This window comes from Nycticebus coucang, chromosome 6 (genome assembly GCF_027406575.1).
Source record: "Nycticebus coucang isolate mNycCou1 chromosome 6, mNycCou1.pri, whole genome shotgun sequence".
Taxonomy (NCBI): Eukaryota; Metazoa; Chordata; class Mammalia; order Primates; family Lorisidae; genus Nycticebus; species Nycticebus coucang.
Window position 1 is genome coordinate 56,451,210 of NC_069785.1, and position 22,264 is coordinate 56,473,473.

A 22,264-nucleotide genomic window follows, 5' to 3' on the forward strand; every position below is an offset into this window, starting at 1 on the left:
TCTTAATCACAATATCCTGGGTGGTGCCTGTGGCTGAAGGAGTAGGGCGCCCGTCCCATCTGCTGGAGGTGGTGGGTTCAAACCTAGCCCCGGCCAAAAACCAAAAAAAAAAAAAAATCACAATATCCTTATAGAAAATGTTAAAATAAGATAAAGTGTGTCCTCCACCATTTTTCTTTTTTTTCAAAATTGTTTAGGCAACTATAATTCATGCCAAAATTTTCATTTGGTTTGGATTAAATCTGTCCATCAAACTAGAGAGAACTGACATTTTAACAATATTAAATCTTCAAATCCACTCTTAGTTTTTGAACTCAGCTCAATCAGACTTTTACCCCCTCACTTCACCAAAAATAATCTTTTCCAAGTCATCAATGACCAACACTTTTCTAAACCTAGTGTTCAGTTTAGGATCCTCATCTTACCATGTTCAGCAGTAAGTCACTACTCTTTCCTACAGGAAACCCTTTTCTCTCTTGATTTCCAGTACACTACTCTTGTTTGATTTTCCTCCTGTCTTGTTAGAGTCTTTTTTCTGGTTTCCACTGCTTTGGTCTTTCTCCTTTGCCTGCTATCATAAGGTTAGAATTACATGGTAGTTATTTCACAGGCATTTCTCTTCTCTATCCATACTCAGTTAATATTATTTCTTTAAATTCTTCTGTAAGTTAATAATTTCTAAATTTATTATCTCTAACGAGAACATTTCCATTACTCTAACACTCTTTTATCCAAATGTCTATTTGAAATTTACTTGGGTCTATTTTTAGGTCTCTAAGTGTTCTCCACACATCTTTCCAAAAAGAATGTAACAATAGACCTGCCATTCAATCCTATAATTCCTCTACTAGGTATATACCCAGAAGACCAAAAATCACATTATAACCAAGATATTTGTACCAGAATGTTTATTGCAGCCCAATTCATAATTGCTAAGTCATGGAAAAAGCCCAAGTGCCCATCGATCCACGAATGGATTAATAAACTGTGGTATATGTACACCATGGAATATTATGCAGCTTTAAAGAAAGATGGAGACTTTACCTCTTTCATGTTTACATGGATAGAGCTGGAACATATTCTTCTTAGGAAAGTATCTCAAGAATGGAAGAAAAAGTATCCAATGTACTCAGCCCTACTATGAAACTAATTTATGGCTTTCATATGAAAGCTATAACCCAGTTATAACCTAAGAATGGGGGAAGGGGGAAAGGGAGGGGAGAGAGGGGGGAGGATGGGCGGAGGGAGGGTGCTTGGTGGGATTACACCTACGGTGCATCTTACAAGGGTATATGTGAAACTCAGTAAATGTAGAATATAATTGTCTTAACACAATAACTAAGAAAATGCCAGGAAGGCTTTGTCAACCAGTGTGATGAAAATGCATCAGACTGTGCATAAAACCAGTGTATGGTGCTGATCGCATTAATGTACACAGCTATGATTCAATAATGAAAAAAAAAAAAAGAAATTTACTTGGGTGCCCCCTAGGCTTCTTAATCTTAAACTGCTGATGCTCCAACCACAGTGTTCCCATTGAAGTCCAGACCACCTCCATTGTACCATTCTCATGCTAAAATCTTGGGGTCAGCCTGACTCTTCTCTTCTTACTGAGTCATCCAATCTATCAGCAAATCCTTTTAGCACTTTCTTCTAAAATTTACCAGAATATGATTCCTTCTACCAATTTCTACTCCTACCACCTTGGTCAAATCCTTTAGACAGAAAGTTTTTGTTACTCTCATAACTAGTTCTGTTACTTGTTCCAAAGCCCTCCTTAAGACAGCACAAGGGAACTTTTAAAAGATAAATTGTTCTGGTAATGTTAGGTCATTTTGCTTTTCTATTCAACCATCCAATTTCTTCTTGCTCAAAGCTAAGGTTCTGTCTATATGTAAATTTTCCCCTCTTCTCATCCTGTTATTTCTCTATCTTTACCTGCTATTTCTGTCCTCCGTATTAATTATATTTCATTGCAACACTTCTTACTTTTCTCTACTTTATTTTTCTTTTCAAAGTATATCATGATGTAATATATTTTACTTATTTATTATATATATTATCTTTAGAACTTAAGCCATGGGGAAGGAGATTTTTGTTTCTCTCATTTATTGCTGTATTACTGTTATCTGGCATGGGATAAGTGATAAATATTTGTTGAGTGATGGAATGGAATTAGTGATGTTATAACTAGTCACTTTAAGTGTTTCTATTTGAATGTTTACAACCATGGTCATTTTCAATAAATTGTTATATCAAATAATTAAAATGGATCTTTACATATTTAAAACCACCTTCTAAGACTAAATTTCCTAAACATAGAAAAAATCAACTAAAAACATTTACTGAATATTATTTTTGTAGTTAATACTGGATTACAATGTTATATTGTTGCATTTAAGAAAATAATTTGTCCATCAGGTTCTGGAGCTGCAAAGTCCCCCAAAGGCCAGCATTGTTGTAAAGGACTGTGTCAGGGCTTGCCTGGATTCTACATACAAGTATATTTTTGACAATTGCCATGAACTCTATTCCCAGCTAATAGATCCGGTAAGAAAAAAATGTGTGTCTTTTATGATCTCTACCATTCTGATTCTAATATCTGTTTTAATAAATTTAGATCACAATAAATGGGAAAGTATGCTCATTTAATTTCACATTAACTGCAGGCTTAAGAATTTCTACCCTACTATGAAACTAATTTATGACCTTCACATGAAAGCTATAACCAGGTTACAACCTAAGAATAGGGGGAAGGGGGAAAGGGTGGGGAGGGAGGGGGGAGGTGGATAGAGGGAGGGGCATTGAAAGGATCACACCTGTAGTGCATCTTACAAGGGTATATGTGAGGCTTGGTAAATGTGGAATGCAAAGTAACTAAGAAAATGCCAGGAGGGCTATGTCAACTAATGTGATGAAAATGTGTCAAATGGTCTATGAACCAAGTGTATGGTGCCCCATGATCATATTGATGTACGCAGCTATGATTTAATAAAAAAAAAAAGAATTTCTATACTTTTTTGTCACATTTAAATATCACTTTAATATACATGCACTAATTCATTCCTTACAATAACTTTATATAGTGAAGGAAGGTCTTATGGTTCAAGTTTTTCAGGTAAGGAATCAGCTTTTGAGAGAATAAAGTTATTTGCTCAATAGGTAAGGGCTGGCAGATGCACGACTAAGCATTAGGATTCCCACACCGGTTCCTATGTTCTTCTAACTTATACTGCCTCCCTTATCATTTCAGCTTTCTTATCCTTCTATTTCATTAAAGTGATAGATGAATAAATTTGTATAGAATAGAATAGTAAAATTGTTGTGTATTTTAATTTATTAAGAAATAGCTTAACATTTCACAATAGCTCACACCTGGAATTCCAGCACTCTGGGAAGTCAAGGCAGGTAGATTGCCTGAGCTCAGGAGTTTGAGACCAGCCTGAGCAAGAGCAAGACCCCATCTCTAAAAATAGCTGAGCATCGTGGCTTGTGGCTGGTACCTATAGTCCCAGCTACTTTGGAGGCTGAGGCAAGAGGATCACTTGAGTCCCAAAATTTGAGGTTGCTGTGAGCTATGATGCCATAGCACTCAACCCCAGGGTGATTGAGCGAGACTCTTGTCTCAAAAAGAAAAAAAAAAAAAAAGAAAATATCTCAAAAATACAGAAAGTAAATCAATCATACATATACTTACCACTTAGTTAATGTTTGGTAACACGTCTCTGCTCTTTATTGTTTAACGACATGAAATGATTACATATAAAATGGTATTTTGCTTTACACTTCTTCCCAACTCTGCCCCACTTTCTTCCTTCTTCTTTAGAAGTGTACATTGCTCTAATGTTGAGTTTGAACATCTTACATATGTTCAATAAGCCCTTGAATTTTACCTTCTGTGCATTGTCTGTCGTATCCTTTGCTGATTTGTCTCTTGGCTTGCTTCTCTTTTGTTAACTAATTTTTAGAAATTCTAAATATATTCTGGGTACTAATTTTTTGTTGGTTATGTGGATTTCATATGCTTCCCTCTTTATGATGTGTCTTTTTGTTGTATCGAAGTTTTCTAATGCACACTAGGATACCAATTGCTATTACTTTTACAAAATTGGTGTTTGGAAAGAGCTTTTAAAAATGTATGCATTGCCTATCCTCTTCCTGGAGGAATGAAGTTGCTGCATTTGATATTGAAATCCGTGTGATTACCATGGAACTTTCCGGGTGGTTGAGTAGGGAAAATTCATGTTGGATGAAGGCAAGTATGATTCTTCCAAACCAGATTTTAAGCTATGATTCATATAGTGATAGTACTGCATCTTTGTGGGATCACTGATTCCTTTGGCTAATAGGAGAAAAAAAATTAAAGCTGGAGTTTGGCATTATAGAAGCAAAACAATATATAATCACATACTGGTTCATAATTTCAGCTTATCAACCTTGACAAATATGCTCTAATTAAAAAGTTTTGTTCTCTGAGATTTCTAGAGATTAAATTAGCTTTTGCTTAGACTTCTCCCTATGGGTGGCTTCCTAAGAGCTTCCCTCTGTGTGTTCTCTGTTCCCTATTTTCCTCCCGCAAGGCTCTTGAAATTCTACATTTTCAACATCATTTTCCTAAAGGATAAGATTGAAACTTTTTATTGTACCATGAAAGTTACCCATGCAGAACTTCATAATCAATATAGCCAGACCTCACCAGCTTCAATTTCCTACTCCTTTCAATCTCAAACAAAACCAGTCTGCTGTCATGAGCCTTAAATCCTACAATTTCTAGGAATTGACCATCCTTTTTCACATACCTGCATTTGTGCATGCTATTCTATACGACTAAAATGCACATTCCCTTCTTCCTGGCTTCATCAATCAGGGCTTGCCTGGATTGTATATTCAAGTATATTTTTGACAATTGCCGTGAACTCTATTCCCAATAAGAAAAAAAAAAAGTATGTTTTTTATGATCTCTACTATTTTGATTCTAACATCTGTTTCAATAAGTTTAGAATGACAATAAATGGGAAAATATGCTCATTTAATTTCATATTAATTACAGCTCAAACATGACCTCTATTAAAGAAAAAATTATTTATGATAGTAATTAAAGAATGATCAGGTAGACTATTCAAGGAGGATGCAGGAAGGCTACCATAATGGGTTTTTATAGCAGGAGAAAGAGACAGGACTCAACTCCTAATGCCACAAGGAAAAGTGGGAATGTATAGCCAAGGAGCTGAGTAGTCACTGTACGAAAATTGCTAAGAGGTAACATCAGGGATAAGCAGGCAATATGGCTAAGCAGAAATTGTAAGATTCTCAGGACAGAGAATCTTACAATTTCTTCCTGGGTGGAGGTAGAGAAAGGGATCCAGACCAAATATCAAAGGGTGATTAGATATCAAGGATGAGAGATTCTGGGTATATTGACTTTTCTTGCTAAAATTAGACAATACTGAACTGGCCTGGAAAAGTGAAGGCCCAGTTAAAAAGAAGGCTCAGAGGAGTCTGACCAAAGTTTGGCCAAAGATAGAATCTTCGTCACCTCTTGGGCTGCTAATTCATGCTCGGTGCATGAATCAAACTACCAAGGTAAAATACTATAACTTATTCTGTGTCTTTCTAATCATAAAAGATAGTAATAATAAACAAATCAGTTTATTTCTGTAAGATGGCCTCATCAGCAGTTCTCATAAAGCAAACATGCCCTTAAAAAATAAATAAATAAATTGAATCACATCAAATAAATATCATATAACTGAATATTTTCTGATTTGGCCTTTAAAACAAAACATTTATGTATTAATAATTTGCTTATTAACTAGTTGTCTTTATCAGTAGATATATCTGTAGATTTTATATGCAATTTTGTCAGTGTAGAGAATGCTAGGAGCTGAGCTTTAAATCTAATAAAAAAACTTTTCTACAAAAACTTGCCATTTGCAGTTCTAAAGGAAGTATGCAGTGGAGCCGAATAACTTCGAATATTAACACACCCAGTTTGAACCCTTCTAAAAGCCATTTAGAAATAATTCAAATGATTCAGACTCCTCTCCCCTCAGTTGTCTATGACTTCATTCTCCTAGGAATTTAAGTTAAGATGTTGATCATCACAGCTCACCTCGGTTGCTGCATAACTTCCTAGTAGAGCTCATTACTTCAACATACCACCCCAAGTCTGCTCTCTACAGAGCAGCCAGAATGATGCTTTTAAAAAGTCAGATTTGTCACTTTTCAGCATAGAATGTTCTAAAGCTTCTTCATTTAAGTTAAATTCAAGGACCTTACAGTGGCCTGCAAAATCCCACATGGTGTGGCCCATGTTGTACTCTGCAACCCACTGACTCTAATCTTCTCCCCTTTGCAACACATCACTCTGTGCCTGAAGGCCAAGGGAGAGTTTACACACAGGGAAGAAATGTAACCAAGCCTGGGCCTCTGCTACATATGGCAATGGCGGTGCTTATGGCAGGTGCTCAAAAAAGCATTCGTTGAATGAGTTGAAGAAATTAATAAGCGATGTTTTTCTGAAACAATACAATGAGAATTTATAGGTGCATTTGGCAGAAAAGTGCCTGAGTCTGTGGTAGATGCTCCGGGCTTGCCCAATGCCTCTTGCAGTCACATGGGGTCATGTGGCAGGGTCCTGGACAATGAGATATGGGAAAAACTAATGAAGTCTATTTCTAGTCTCAACCCATAAAAACATCGTGTAACCTGCAGTGCAGAACCTGAAAAGGATACACACCCAGATGGTACAGCCACAGAAGCTACAGAAGGGCTGCTCAGCCAGCTTCAGACCTGGGATGGTTAAGAAAGAATCCTGCATTGCATTCACTGAGTTTTGGAGATGGATTTGTTGTCACAGCATGGTCCGGCTTATTTTGGCTAATAGGTATTTAGATCTATTTCCAGCCTCTCACGTCAAGTATCCATCCAAAATATGTCCACATTTATGTGACTGTCCTATTACAACTCTTGACTGACTCATCATTCACTCCTGGGATGAAGTCCAGATTCTTTGCCATTATCCAGAGTCCTCTGAAGTCTAAGCCTGACTACCCCTTTTTACTTTCACGTCGTCTCTCCACCTTACATTCTGTGGTTGAGCTGATGACTTTTCTTGTATTGTCTTTACCTGCCTGGAGGGTGCTTTACTCCCCCAGGCACACGTCCTCCTGGCTCATCTCACTTCAGAAAGCCTCTATCACTTCTTCTAGCTGGATTAGGGGTTTCTGTTCCTTGTTCTGATAATATCCTGTCTGGACACCACAGTTGGAGTCATTGCACTAGATTTACCTGTATTAGGCACATCATAGGACATCAGTGTGACATGTCTCTCCCACTAGACTGAGTTTCATCTTAGTATCCTCCATGCCCAGTGGTTCACTTGATTCAGAGTAGGATCAATAAAGTTAATTATCTAATGAAAAGTAAAATTGTATATAAACAGCATTGCCTTAATTATGATTGGTAGTCTCTTTCCATAACCCTACTTTAAAACCTATGATCGAAAACATCATCTCTGATATCAAAACCCCTGAGTTCAAATCGTGGCTCCATTGCTTAGTCATGCAGCCCTTGACAAGCTATCTAGCTTATTCGTGTCTCGGTGTCTTTATTGGGGCAATGTGTTGCTATTCATGTTACTTCTAATGTATCTGAGTTCTCTCTAGATGGTATAAAGCCAAAAACCAAAAATTAAGAATTCCAAGGCTGTGAAATTCTGCTGATTTAAATGTGGAAGCATACTTTCTCTCTCCAGTGGGACTTTGAAGAAACATGTAAAAATAAACTGCTTGGAATAAAAAAGGAAAATAGATTTGATAGAAATGTCAAAATAGTTGTAGTTGAAAGAACAAAATGAAGTGTGGTCTTAGGAGGCTGCACAGTCAGTAGGTGGCATTTACTTGCCTAAAGCACCAGGCTCCCTGTTTGTACTGAAGCTTAACGTAACCAAGAGCACCAATGTGTCATGTAGACAGAGGTCATTGCTGTCTTGCATAGAGATCAGTCTATAAACTAAGATAGACATTCATTCAGTGAATGTATGTTAAGCAGTATTACATGACAAGCACTGGTGTAAGTTCTGATGATGCTTAAGGGAACAAATAATAGTTTCTTTAAAAATAAATACATACATACCTATTTTCAAACAGACTTGAAAATGCTTCAGCTTATTTTCTCCTGGAAGGGATGTAAATGAAAAAAAGTTTATTATCTGAAGGTTGCTTTAGGAACATAGAACAACAGCAGGAGAAATAGTTGGATAATCTTAACAGAGACTATCACTCGCTAGAATATGTCCATTTCACTAAAATCTGCATAAAGAGATTCGTGGGATAGGCAGGATAAGACAGTTGTTTCAAATGTGTTTTCAAAGGAGTGATCCTGGGCTGGGGTCACAGCAATAACTCAGTTCCATGGAAACAAGTCAGACTGAGAACTTTTGCTGTAGAACAAGTGAAAATGTTTATCAACCGACTTCTCCAACCCCCGCCACCTCACCCTGACCTGGCAACTTGCTTAAACAGAGATAATCCCCAGAAACACATTACAAACCAATACAGTCTTTTTGTCTAAAGATGCTACAATATTAACTGGCATATTTTATATTGCTTATTGAATAACTGCCTAAGAAAATTGTGCTACAATATATCTTAGCAAAAACATGTTTTACATTTTGAAGTACACCTATGGGTCATTTTATAAAATATGATTTTGAATTTGATTAGAAAGTTTTGAACTTTCTAATCAAATTAAGAACTAAAGTTCTTGACATTCATGTAATAATTTCTTTTGAAAAAGCATTTCATTAAATGTGTTTTGTTACAAGGCGGCATGTAGCGTGCCTGCAGTTCTACAAACACACTGATGTAGTTCAGTCAGTTATAAAAAGATACCTGTTGATTGTATAAATAGCAGATGAGTGCTATATCAATGCACTTGGCCCTCCAACAAAGGGCCAAGAAGTAATAGTGCTGCATCAGTGAGCACAGTACTTCCCAAATGTAGCCCCAGTGTTAAATCAAAGTGTGTGTGTGCATGTGTGTATGTATGTGTATGAGAAAGAATAACAGAAAATTTAACCTACTAATACTTCTCCTTTACTTGCAAAAATGGTGTCATTCCTTTTTAAATATACATCCACATAGAAATAAAATACTTCAATTAAATTAAAAAAAAAAGAACATACTTCACTCTTTGTAACTTTTGGACGCACACAGACATATATATGAAAAATCACATGTTTAGTCTCTTTGTTTCCTTCCCAAATGAAGTTCCTTCTCCTCTTGCCTCACAGATAATCTCTATCATATATTTGATTAACTTTCATGTTTACCTTTGTGTACACTTATTTAAATGCATGCACGCACACACACACACACACACACATACAATAGATCCTCCATAGTTGACCACCTTTCCCACACTGACCACTTCCTTCAGTTGACCTAATTTTATTTTTTAATTTTTTTTACATATAATGCAGTTTATTAATTTATTCATTGATTGATGGGCACTGGGGTTGATTCTACAATTGTACATTGAGCTGCAATAAATTATTTATTTTTCCTCAGCAGTGATTTTTATCTGCAAGCAATAATCACCTTCATTGCTTCAATCCTCTTTTTTCTTTTTTTGTTTATATTTTTTGTTTTTTTGAACTTAAGTTGACCTAATTTTCATAGACCAGACATGTTGGGATCAGCACAGTAGGCCTGGATACATTCTTTATCTCTGTCAACTTGTGATACACTCCATTGTAGAAATAGGCAGTGCAGTGTTACGGTTATATGTACTAATTCTAGAACCAGACTTTCTAAAGTATATTTTTGAATTCTGTTGTAATTTGTAAAGCTCGATGTTACTTTTTTAGAGCTATATAGGCTGATACATATAGGTATAGTTTATTGATTTTTTATAGCTGCTTTTAGCACATATATAACACGATGTATACATCAATTTTAATTTTTCATTATTACAAATAAGGATACAATGAAGAACTTTGTGGTAAAGGTGATGTGTACAACTTTCAGTCTGTTCTCTTAAAGGAAAAGAAAATTCTTTCCTTTTTCTATACTTTCCTTTCTACTAGAAAGAGTGCAGACTTGATTTTGAGCCATCTTATAGCATGTGGACAAAAGTACCCTCTGGTTTTTCACATGTATTATGATGCCTTTTTATTTTCTGATTTCCGCAGTAAACATTAAGTTTAATGAAAACAGAAACTCTATGGTCTTATTGCCTCATTTATAGCACATAGCGCTGTGCCTCACATGCAATAGCAAAAATCAGTATTTACTCACTAAATAAAAATTCTATCCCAAGATATGTTTCTGTTATGTAGCATGAGACATGTATACCGCATTATGATCAAATGATGTGAACAGTCCTTGGAAAAAGAAAATATCCCCCAAGAATGCTTAAAATTGGTAACTTACATAAACTTAAACATGTAAAATTTCACAATATTTATGCTTAATTTTATAGATGTATCTTTTTTACTTTATCTTATTTACTTAATTTTATAGATGTATCTTTTACTTTTCTGGTTACTTTAACCAGAAAAGTTAGTTTAGCTATTTGTCTTTTTCATTTCACCTGGCTTTTGATCTAGGCAATTTCTTAATAATTCAGTAATGAAAATTTAAAATGTGTCCTGATGTTTAGAAGTAGGAAAAAATCCAATTGTGTAACTCTGAATTTGAATTATTTAAGTAATAACCATTAAGAAACTGGGTATAAAGTGTTCTTGACTTTTTGAAGTTTTTTTCCTAGCAACATCCTTTCTTATGTCATCATTAGTACTATTAAGGAAATAATACTCTTTAAAAAAGGTGCCTGTTTAACACTTCACATGATTATTATCCTAGCACTGTCAGAGTAAATATGGACACATTTTTGCAAATAATTAATTTTATTTTATGACTTGATTGTTATAAGGGGGATTCATCATGGTGTGTGACACACCTTTTGGGGGAGGGACACAATTACAAGAGGGACTTTACCTAACAAATGCAATCAGTGTAACCTGGCTGTTTGTATCCTCAATGAATCCCCAACAATTAAAAAAAAAAAGAAAAGAAAAGAAATATGGGTTAGATGTTTACAAAGTAACATGGGTAGAAATTGAAAACATAGGGCTAAATGAAATAAATGAAGCAACAGATTGTACAGTACAGTACTATTTATGTAAACTTTAAACATAAGTACACAGATAAAATAATAATAAACAGTTTACAAGAGTGGAAGAATAGGCAAACACCAAACTAAGTATGTGGTTCTATGGAGGGTGTAAGGAGATGGAATTGTAGAACGGCGATAAAAAAAAGGAACAGATAGCTAGCTGTGGGTGATAAAAATGTGGGAAGAGACAGAATGAGGGAAACTTGCATGGTTTAAATCCCTTGTAATTCCACCATCTCTTCTACCTAAAATAAAAAAATAATCAGTCTACATTTCTGGATGAAATATGTAGCATTTGTGATGTATTTGGAATAACTACCTAATCTTCATAAAACTTTCCAATTGATATGAATTTAGTGTCTAACAAGTACAGAACTGGGTTAGATTTATTGTTGATTCTTTCTACCCCCACATGGCCAAACACAAAAATGTGAATGACAAAACCTGAAATTGTGTGATGTTGTAGCCATAAAACTACCATACTGGAGTCCAGAAGCACTTCAGATAATCAAGATTGCATCATGTGGCTTTTGTTTTAATGTATGCCTACTTTAGAAACCTTCATTCTTTAAAAACGTTCTTTATTCACAAATGGTAACTGGCAAAAATGAATTCATCTCCAATGTGCTTCTTTGCATTTAATTGCTGTTGTTGGGAACACATTGCATTTTCTTGTGATTTTGTAGTTGCCCAGGAAATCAATGAGTCTTGAATCTATTTGTTTTAAAGTATAGTTGTGGGTTCTGGTGGGATATTTTAGTAAATCAAATTACACGAAATACATGAAAAGTCCCGTAAACATAAGTCAATGGAAAGAAATATTTTCTTAGTTTTTTAACTAGTGTTTCCCAAACTTCTCTGCTACTGAGAATCACCTGGGAGCTCATTAAAACACAGGTTCTTGGCTACTTCAGACAACAAAATGGGATATCCAACAGAGAGTCTCAGGGATTGTATTTTAACAGGTTGTCAAGTGATACCTGACCTTAGGTAATAAATGAATCTCTATTGGTTACTATATACTCTGATTTTCCATTTTCCTTTCATTTTTTTTTTTCCTTTTAGTGGGTAATTGGAGTAAAAGAAAAGAAACTTCCATTGGAAATTAAATTGTGAAAAGAGCTATAGAATACAGGCAGTCCCCAATTTACAAACATTTGACTGACATAAAGCTCATATTTATGAACAGAGATGACTATAGGTAATAGGTAAATGTACCTGTTCCAAATTACATACAAATTCAACTTAAGAACAGACCTACAGAACCCATCTTGTTCATATAGCCCGGGGAACTACCTTTATTTAAAAAAAAAAAGTCTGTTTAAGGGCTATTTTTATCTAATTCTACACTATTTCCCAGGGCTTAGAGTTCTTTTTCCCAGCTTCCCAGAAGTTGCAGGATTCTTAATATAATTCCTTTTTAAGAAAAAAAATAGGTAGATGTTATGTTATCATATGCAATATAGCACTTCACACATAATAGAATCTTATGAATAGTGGGTGTAATAGTTGTGATTTTTATTTACTATACATGTAAATTAAAACCGTAAGATTTTTCTTTCAATTTGTAATTTTACTTCTTACTAATTAGGAAGAATAACCAAATAAATCACTTAGTAGCTGGTTTTTCTTTCATCTCTAAACTAACATGATACCTTTCTTCTACTTCAGAGTTCATGGATTCTAAAACCAAAAAGAAATGTTTGAAAGAACTTAACCCAATTAGAAAGCATTGCAGGGTCATGAATAATTAAAAGAGAAGAATAGACAGAAGATAGAAATCAAGGTCAAATATTGTTTATGGTGATTTTAGTGAAATATAGATCTTGTGTGGATAGGAAAATGAAATTTTAAAATAAGATATCAGGAACTTTTAAACATGTAAAAGAACTCCCATATGTTTGATGCATTTTTAAAAAAATCACTGTTTATAGCCTTATGGGAAATACTAATACTATTATCCTCATTACTTTGATTTGTTTATATATTTTGTTTATGAATATAAATTAAAATAGTTGGAGTCAGGATATGCACTCCTAAGAATAATTTTGGTCATAATAAATGGTTTGATTCATCATTAGCAATAACAAAATCATGTATGTAAAATAGTATGATATCAAAAAATTAAATTTAATGTGTTAATTACACACAATTTATTTTATTTAAAAGGTCTTGGCATTTAGTAGCAAGTTTATGCTAAATTTCCTAACTCCTCAAAACAGTGTCAAAGAGATGGTATAAAACAAAAATGCAACAAACTATGAATTATACTAACTTTTAGAATACATATGTAGTTTAATTATCACCCAGAAGTGGCCTCTATACATGTATTCTCATAGACGGTTAGCAAACACAGAATAGACTGTCAAATACAATTTCCCCTTGTTATCTCCAGAGCAAGTTAAAAGATAATGGAATCTAACCTGGCTTACTGTACCCTCAATGAATCCCCAACAATAAAAAAAAAAAAAAAAGATAATGGAATCTCACAAAGTAAAGAACTGGTCCCTTTCTCTATTTCTTCACCTTTTATTTTCCTCAAATATAGTACTTGCTTCTCCATAGAGAGCCAAGTTTTCTTACCATTCTTTAAAATGCCTTACTAAAAATGCAGTTTGTGTATCTTTGCTATTGCTTTTAAAATTTCATTTAGTGATAAATTCTATCTTTGAGTTACTCCCTTTTTTTTAGCCAAGGGGAAGAATTCTAAATCATGCAGGAAGATTGGTTCTGAGATTTATGCCCTGTATAAGGAAAAGGATTTAAGAGTCTTTCATTCATTCACAGATATACAACAATTAAAATCTGTTGCATTCTTATAGGTGCCACACACTGTAAAATAAAGAAAAGAACAGTGAACAAGGCAAGCAGACTCAGTATTCTCATGTGACTAACAGTTTAGCCAAAGAGATAGACATTAAAAAAATAATTATACCAATAACTAAATAGTGTCAGATGCCAGGAAGCCAATACTCAATGTAATATTGCAGTACATAAAAGAACTATCTCAGTCTGGGATGTACAGAGTAGAACTTAAAATAATATAGTTTCTGTTAGAAGTCCATCAAAGCAGACTCTGCCAGAGGTAGTAATTTTGGAGACGTGTTCCTAGAAAGGCCAAGGAAATGTTATAAAGCAAGAATATAAATACATAAAACATTGGCCTACTTTCATTCAAAATTACAGTGTATCAGTCCTGGGAATGCTATAAGAAGTTCTATTTTTTATCTCAGCAAAAGAGGCAAGGTAGAGGCACTTTAATTGGGCTTTAGCTATTTACCTCTGCAAAAGCTGTCTTAGCTCAGTCACCTATACTTTACCTAAACCAGTGGCTAATTCTCTGACCTCATTTATTCAACCTATCAGTAGCATTTTTTATTGCTGTCCGCTCCATCCTTCTTAAAACACTTAATTTTACTTTATTTTCTAAGTGTCTAACTGCCCTTCTTACCTGTTTTTCCTTTAACCTCACTGACTGCTCCCTTGTGGATTTTTTCCAAATGTCCTCCTACCAGGCCTGTAGATGTGGGAATGCCCAGAGCTCGGCCCTTGGCTTTTAGTCCAGCCACATCTAATCACTCATTTCAGTGTTTTCAACAGATGGAAGTCCCATAAAAACATGGAGGACATCAACCTATTGGCAAACAGGGATTATATTGAGGTCAGGATGAGATAGACTCTTCTTCTTTAATTCTGGACACAGTGCTCTTAATCTCTAGAAAACAATCCATTCTTCTGCCTGCCTTGTGTGAACAAAGAGGCTTGTGCTGTTTGGGCCAGCAGTGAGAAGTTTGAGGAAGAGATGAAACCTTAAAATCAGACACACCTGGATTCCAATATAGGCCATGGTTAGGAAGCTGTTGAGGTTTTGGACAAGTTATCTCATTCCTCTAAGCCTCATTTTATTTTCATTTGGAAAAGGAGAGTAACAGCAATTACCTAGAATTGAAAGACTTGGGACAAGACCCCCACTCTGTCCTGGACCACGACGACCCCAATCAACCGCAAGAGACGGCACTTGATGCAATCAGCAAGAGGGTTTTATTCCAGCATGCTGGGGCTTAGCTCATAACTCTCTCAGGAGCAGAGGAATCAAGCCCCGAACAGCAGGTTTTACAAGCTTATAAAGGCAAAAACCACAAAGTAGGGAGGGGTAGCAGACATAGCAGGGGCTTTAACCACAAAGTAGGGAGGGGTAGCAGACATGGCAGGGGCTTTAACCACAAAGTAGGGAGGGGTAGCAGACATGGCAGGGGCTTTAACCACAAAGTAGGGAGGGGTAGCAGACATGGCAGGGGCTTTAACCACAAAGTAGGGAGGGGTAGCAGACATGGCAGGGGCTTTAACCACAAAGTAGGGAGGGGTAGCAGACATGGCAGGGGCTTTAACCACAAAGTAGGGAGGGGTAGCAGACATGGCAGGGGCTTTAACCACAAAGTAGGGAGGGGTAGCAGACATGGCAGGGGCTTTAACCACAAAGTAGGGAGGGGTAGCAGACATGGCAGGGGCTTTAACCACAAAGTAGGGAGGGGTAGCAGACATAGCAGGGGCTTTCTAGATAAGAAGAACTCTGGTTCATTACTCAACTGTCTTAAGACAAGATTAACAGTTAAACATTTGCTTAGCCCTTTTATCTGCTTCAGCTTGGGGCTATCTCCTGGAACAGTTACAAAAGGTCACATTCTCATGGTAGGGGGCGAGAGGTGCTGTTACATGGCTGGTTCCCCCCCCCCCTTTTGGATTTGGTAGTGCTTTCCTTCAGAATTACTGTGAGGATTAAATGAAATAGTGTTGGTGTATAACTGCACTCAGGAAATTCAGAGAGGAGCGCTTTTCTTTACCCTATCAATACTTGCCTTGTTCTTGTGCTAAATTCACCCATAGGCTGGGAGTTTGGGCCACAGCACCATGCACTGAAACATAAACAGTTTTTGGTTCAGTGGTTCTTTTACTGATTCTGTTAGCTTTATAAAAAAGGAGATTGTAACACACAAAATATATAGTTTGCTGGCCCACCAGGCCTACTCTGAAATGCTGTTACTCTCCATCTGTTTGCAAAGTATCTTCCGGGTGTTTGGAAGCATTGGAATGTGCTCTGTAATTAAACTTGGCACTGAAGCCCCATGGAAATTGCTACTGTTGGAAATGTACTTCATTGTCTTTTCCTTATTTTTGGTGGCTTAAGTTCTGGCATAGGTTTCCTGCAGAACTCATAACAGAAACAAGGTTGTACAAGCCAAAGCGACATTTCTAACTCAGGAAAATCTTGACTCTGCTGTTTGTTATTCAAGCAGAGGCACCGATCTTTACATTGTTTTAATGTAAAGATCTTATGCAGTCCACCCAAATTCTGCATAAGATATAACTTAGAATAAAAAAATGAGAATAGCTACTTGCTATGGTTTGAATGTCTCCTTCAAATCTCATGTTTGAAACTTAATTTCCAATGTAGCAGTATTGAGAGGTTGGGCCTTTAAGAAGTGATTGAGTCACAAGCACTCTGCTTTTATGAATGCATTAATCCATTGAAGGATTCATGAATTAATGGTTGTAATGGAAAGGGGACTGGTGGTTTTAGAAAAAGAGGAAGAGACCTGAGTTAGCAGGTCAGCTTGTCCAGCGTCCCCCTGTGCCTCCTGGGAACTCTTCAGGGAATCCTCACCAGCAGGAGGGCCCTAACCCCAGAGGGATCCCCTCGACTTTGGACTTCTCAGCTTCTGTAATGTAAGAAATAAATTCTTTTTTGTTATAAATTTCCTAGTTTCAGGTGTCCTGTTAATAGGCAATAGAAAACAAACTACAACATTATGCAAGTATCAGACAGGCAAGAATTGGAATTACTTCTATGTTCAGGCAGCTGAGGAATCATGTTTGATTATCTCTGATTTTTAATTTCATTTTGATTTTGATTCAAATGTTATTAATTCTTCTTTGGATAATATATTCATTGGGCACATAATTAAAAAAATATATATTTTAGAAGTATACAGTAAAAATTCTTCTATCTATCCTATACCCAAGTACTCAATTCCCCTTCCTAGACATAAACAATATTATTACTTTGCTATGCATCCTTTCAAAGATACTGCATTCATATACAAGTATATATGCTCCATAGATATACAAATGTTGTAGATTGATATGTAGATATGTTTGTATATATAACAACATATGAATATAGGTATATGCGTTTCCTCCACTATTTTATAGGAATGGCAGCACACTGTGCATAGTGCACTGTCCTTTGTTTCATTTAGCATTGTATCTTTCAGATGGTTTTATATCCAATGCATAAAAAGTTTCTGTATTTTAATGTCTTCATTGCATTCTGTTAAATAGGTATTTTATGATTTACCTAATCTGCCCTTAATAATTGAAATTCAAGTTGTTTCTAATGTTATTACAAACAGTGCTAGAAAAAGTGATATGTATTATTTTGTAACTTGAATCATATGTCTGTTGGTTAAAATTCCAAGAGGTATATTTGATTGTAATTTTAATATGTACTAGACAATTGTCCTTCAAGAAGGTTTTATTAATTTTCAGCATTTCCACAATCTGTAAGAGTGCTTTTTTGCCTCACCTAACACATGCACTGTTCTATCAAAGATGTTGTCTTGGACCCTGTGGGCTTCTATAAAAAAATACCTCAGGCTGGGTAATTAATAAGCAACAGAGATTTATTGCTTATGAAGGCTGGGAAGTTCAGGATCAATATGCCAGCAGATGTGGTATCTGGCATATTGAGCATAAGACTTGCTCTCTTCTTTCAAAATGGTGACTTCTTGCTGTGTCCTCATGTGATGGAAAGGGCAAGGCAGCCCCTTCAAACGTTTTTCTGATTTGGACATTTTTTAATGTATTGAGACATGTTTTATGGCCTAACATCTGTTCTATCATAGAGAATATTCCATGTGTGAATTAGAAAAATGTATATTCAACAACTGGATTAAAGGTTGTATAGGTTCAAGGAGTAGGGCACTGGCCCCATATACTGGAGGTGGTGGGTTCAAACCCGGCCCCAGCCAAAAAAATAAAAATAAAATAAAAATGTTGTATAAATGCCTCTTAAGTTCATTTAGTCCAGGGTATAGTTTACCTCTGCTCTTTCTTTGTTGGTTTTCTACCTGGATGTTCTGTTCATTGGCTAAAGGGTGGTGCTAAAGTTCCCCTCTATTATTGTATTATATAGTCCATCTCCCCCTCTGCACCTATTAATATTTGGGTGCTCTGATTTGGGGTACATACATACTATTGGTATATCCTTTTCTCTTGAATTGAACCTTTATCATTATGTAATGACCCTTTTGCCTCTTTTTACAGTTTTTGCCCCTTTCACTTTCTTTCTTTTTTTTTTTTTTGACACAGAGTCTCAGTATGTCACCCTCAGTAGAGTGCAATGGCATCACAGCTCACAGCAACCTCAAACTCTTGGGCTTAAGTGATTCTCTTGCCCCAGCCTCCCAAGTAGCTAGGACTACAGGTGCCAGCCACAACTCCTGGCTAGTTTGAGGGTTTGGGTTGTAGTTGTCATTGTTGTTTGGCAGGCCTGGGCTGGGTTTGAACCCGCCAGCTCCTGTGTATGTGACTGTTGCCCTAGCCGCTGAGCTACAGGCACTGAGCTACCCCCCACCCCTTCACCTTCAGTCTATGTGTGTCTTTATAGTGAAGTGAGATTCTTATAGGCAGCCTGTAGATGGACCTTGTTTTTTAATCCATTCAGCTACTCTGTACTTTAACTGGAGAATTTAGTCCTTCGGTGTTATTATTAATAGGTAAGGGCTTCCTACTGTCATTTGGTTACTAATTTTCTAGTTGTTGTGTAACTCCTTCTTCCTTTCTTTTTTCTTACCATCTTCCTTTGTAATTAAGTGATTTTGTCTGGTAGTATGTTTTGATCTGTACTATTTATTTTTAGTGTATCTATTATAGGTTTTTGCTTTGAGGTTACCATAAGTCTTACAAAAAATGTTTTATAGTTATAACAAGCATGTAAACTGATGCCAACTTACCTTTGAATAGTCTCTGATGATCATTTGCATTTCTATTTTATCAGTTGTAATGTCTTTTTTTTTTTTTTCTCTATCTGGGACTTTTCTTAACCTTGCTAAAGTTTTGTTGATTTGTATTTATCTTTTTTTAAAAAAAACCAATGTTTTGTTGACTTTTGTTGTGTTATTTTTAGTCTAAATTTCATTTATTTCTGCAAAAGATCATTATTATTTCTTTTCTTCTTCTAATGTTGAGTTAGTTCTTCCTTTTCTCAAGTTCCTTGAGGTGCATTGTTAGATTGTTTATTTGGAATCTTTTTCTTTTTTCAATGTAAGAATTTATTGTAATAAACTAAGAGTTAGCACTGCTTTGGCTATATCTCATAAATTTTGATACTTTGTGCCTTCATTTTCATTTGTTTCAAGAAATTTCGTAATTTTCTTCTTAATTCCTTTATTGACTCATTGCTTCTTTGGGAGTATGTTGTTTAATTTCCATGTAAGTTCTACAGTTCCCCAAGTTCTTCTTGGTATTGATTTCTAGTTTTATCATGTTGTGGTCAGAAAAGATACCTAATATTATTTTGATTTTTTAAAATATTTTTAAAACTTGTTTTGTGTTCAACTTCTTATATAAAGGACCATGAATAATATCATTCATGCTGCATGACATAATCACTTTGGCAAAGAGCTCGCTTGTTAACACTATCACATTTAGTATTAAATTTCATCATATGGGCCAGGCACAGTGGCTCACCCCTATAATCCTAGCACTCTGGGTCGTTAAGGTGGGAGGATTGCTTGAGCTCAGGAGTTCAAGACCAGGTGAGCAAGAGAAAAACCCTGTCTTTACTAAAGTAGAAAAATTCACTGGGCATGGTGATACATGCCTGTAGTCTGAGCTACTCAGGAGGTGAGGCAAGAGGATCATTTGAACCCAGGAGTTTCAGGCTGCTGTGAGCTATGATGCCATAGCACTCTAACCTAAGGCAACAGAATGAGATTTTTTTTTTTTTAATTCAACATATGATTTTTTAGGTAGACACCAACATTCAGATGATAATGGTTATTTAACATTTTTTTCTTTTTGATTTAATAGACATAAAAATAACATTGCTGAGGAATTTTAATGTATTCATGTATTTCTCTTACTATTGATAAGTTTACATGTATGATATATTTAAAAAATTCAATGGTTGATTTAAATTTTATTCATTTTTATTCATTTATGGTATTTTGACCTGTAGAATTTTCTCTTATATTAAGGAAATTGGATCTTTATCTTGTTTAGAGATGCAAATATGATTTTTTCCTAAATTTTGTTTTTAGTGCTTTTCACAAAAATAAAATCCTACATTATGAATTATATCAGTTTATAGCTTACATGATTTAGGTCATATTGAGAACTAGTTTCCACCTGAGATTATTTTTTAAAAACTTGATTACATCTTTCTATCTAGAACTTTAATACATTCTTATTTTTAAAATTATAACTCACACAGAATTTATTTTGATGTAAAGTGAGATGGAAACATTGTTTTAAAGTAGTGTTTTACTGCAATTTGGAGAATTAAAATTTAAATTGTAGAGAAGAATCAAACAACAAATGTTTTTGCTTTGCATTCCATTTAGCCAAAAATACAGCCTGGAGTATTGTAAATAGGCTCCCTTGTTTTTTTCCACTTACCAGCAGGCCTTTCCATAAATTGTTTTCATGAAGCATTAAATTTAAAAATAGTTGTCAAGCTCATCTTTAAGAAAAATATTTTCTATTCTAATCTTTTTACTTGAAATTCCAAAATTGTGAGAACTAATTTATAGTACTGTATGTTTCTACATATATATTTTTTAAAGATAAAGCAGAAATTAAATGAGGTTTCAGCAATCTCATCTTTTGACAACTATTTTTAAAATAAATATTTTAAAATAAATATTTTAAAAATAACTTCAAATCTTTAAAGTTAGCATAGTACACATATTGGGCGGTATAAACTTTTTAGAAGAAAGTAATTTAGGGAAATAATCACTGATCAAGCCAGAGTTAAAATACAAACCAGTACTTTCATTCTTTCAGCAAACTATTCCTTTGGTTTTCATACAAATTTTCCTTTCTTTTGGAAGAGCCCTTCATCAGAAAATATATTTTATGTATATGTATGTGTGTGTGTGTGTGTACATATCTATACACACACATACATACATGATAGGAGATATATATGCATTATATAAAATGCATATTTAATTTTTCTCTGTTTTCATTAAAAGCTATATATTCTTGGCTATGTTAATTATATTATTACCCAAAGATATCTTTTAACTCTTCTAAATTTAAAAAAGTGATTGAGGGGTTTCTGTATTTAATCAGTATGCAATCTAGATCATTCTAATAATTAATTTAAATGCTGATTTGATCATGTGAAAACATGATGAATGTTGAAATACCAGGTAATATAACCAGTATTGAACTGGGAAAGCTTTTTTTGTTGTTGTATATTATATATTTTCTCCCTTTTTCAAATTATTTTTTTATTATTAGTTTTTATTAAATCATAACTTTGTACATTGATGCATTTATGGGGTTCACGGTACTGCTTCAGTATACAATGTGAAATGCTTACATTGAACTAAGTAACACATCCATCACAATTATACTCATTTATTTTTTATTATTTATTATTATTATTTTTTTTTTTTTGCAGTTTTTGGCTGGGGCTGGGTTTGAACCCACCACCTCCAGCATATGGGGCTGGTGCCCTACTCCTTTGAGCCACAAGCACCACCCATACTCATTTCTTAACAGTTTTGAAATGTACAATTGCATCATGCACATTAGGTGAGGTCCCCCCCAAAACCCTCCCTTCTCCCATATCCCCCCTCCCCTCCCCTCTCTTTCCTCTTCCCTTCTACTTTCTGGACTATAGTTATGTTTTGCCATTCATATGAGTGTGTAGGTGATTATATATTGATTTCATAGTAGTATTGAGTACCTTGGATACTTTTTTTTTCCATTCCTGAGATGCTTTACTAAGAAGAATATGTTCCAGCTCCATCCAGGTAAACATTAAAGATGTAAAGTCTCCATCTTTTTATGG

At 35.1% G+C, this 22,264-nt stretch overlaps 1 protein-coding gene across 2 annotated transcripts in view; it reads left to right on the top strand.

Annotated features, from left to right (window-relative positions):
• Window positions 1-22,264, top strand: part of UNC13C (unc-13 homolog C) — a 578,086-nt gene that overhangs the window by 309,050 nt on the left and 246,772 nt on the right. For both annotated transcript variants that reach the window (XM_053595673.1, XM_053595672.1), the window contains one exon: window positions 2,422-2,550. In XM_053595673.1, coding sequence (XP_053451648.1) covers window positions 2,422-2,550 — 129 coding nt within the window. The remainder of the gene's footprint in view (window positions 1-2,421; window positions 2,551-22,264) is intronic.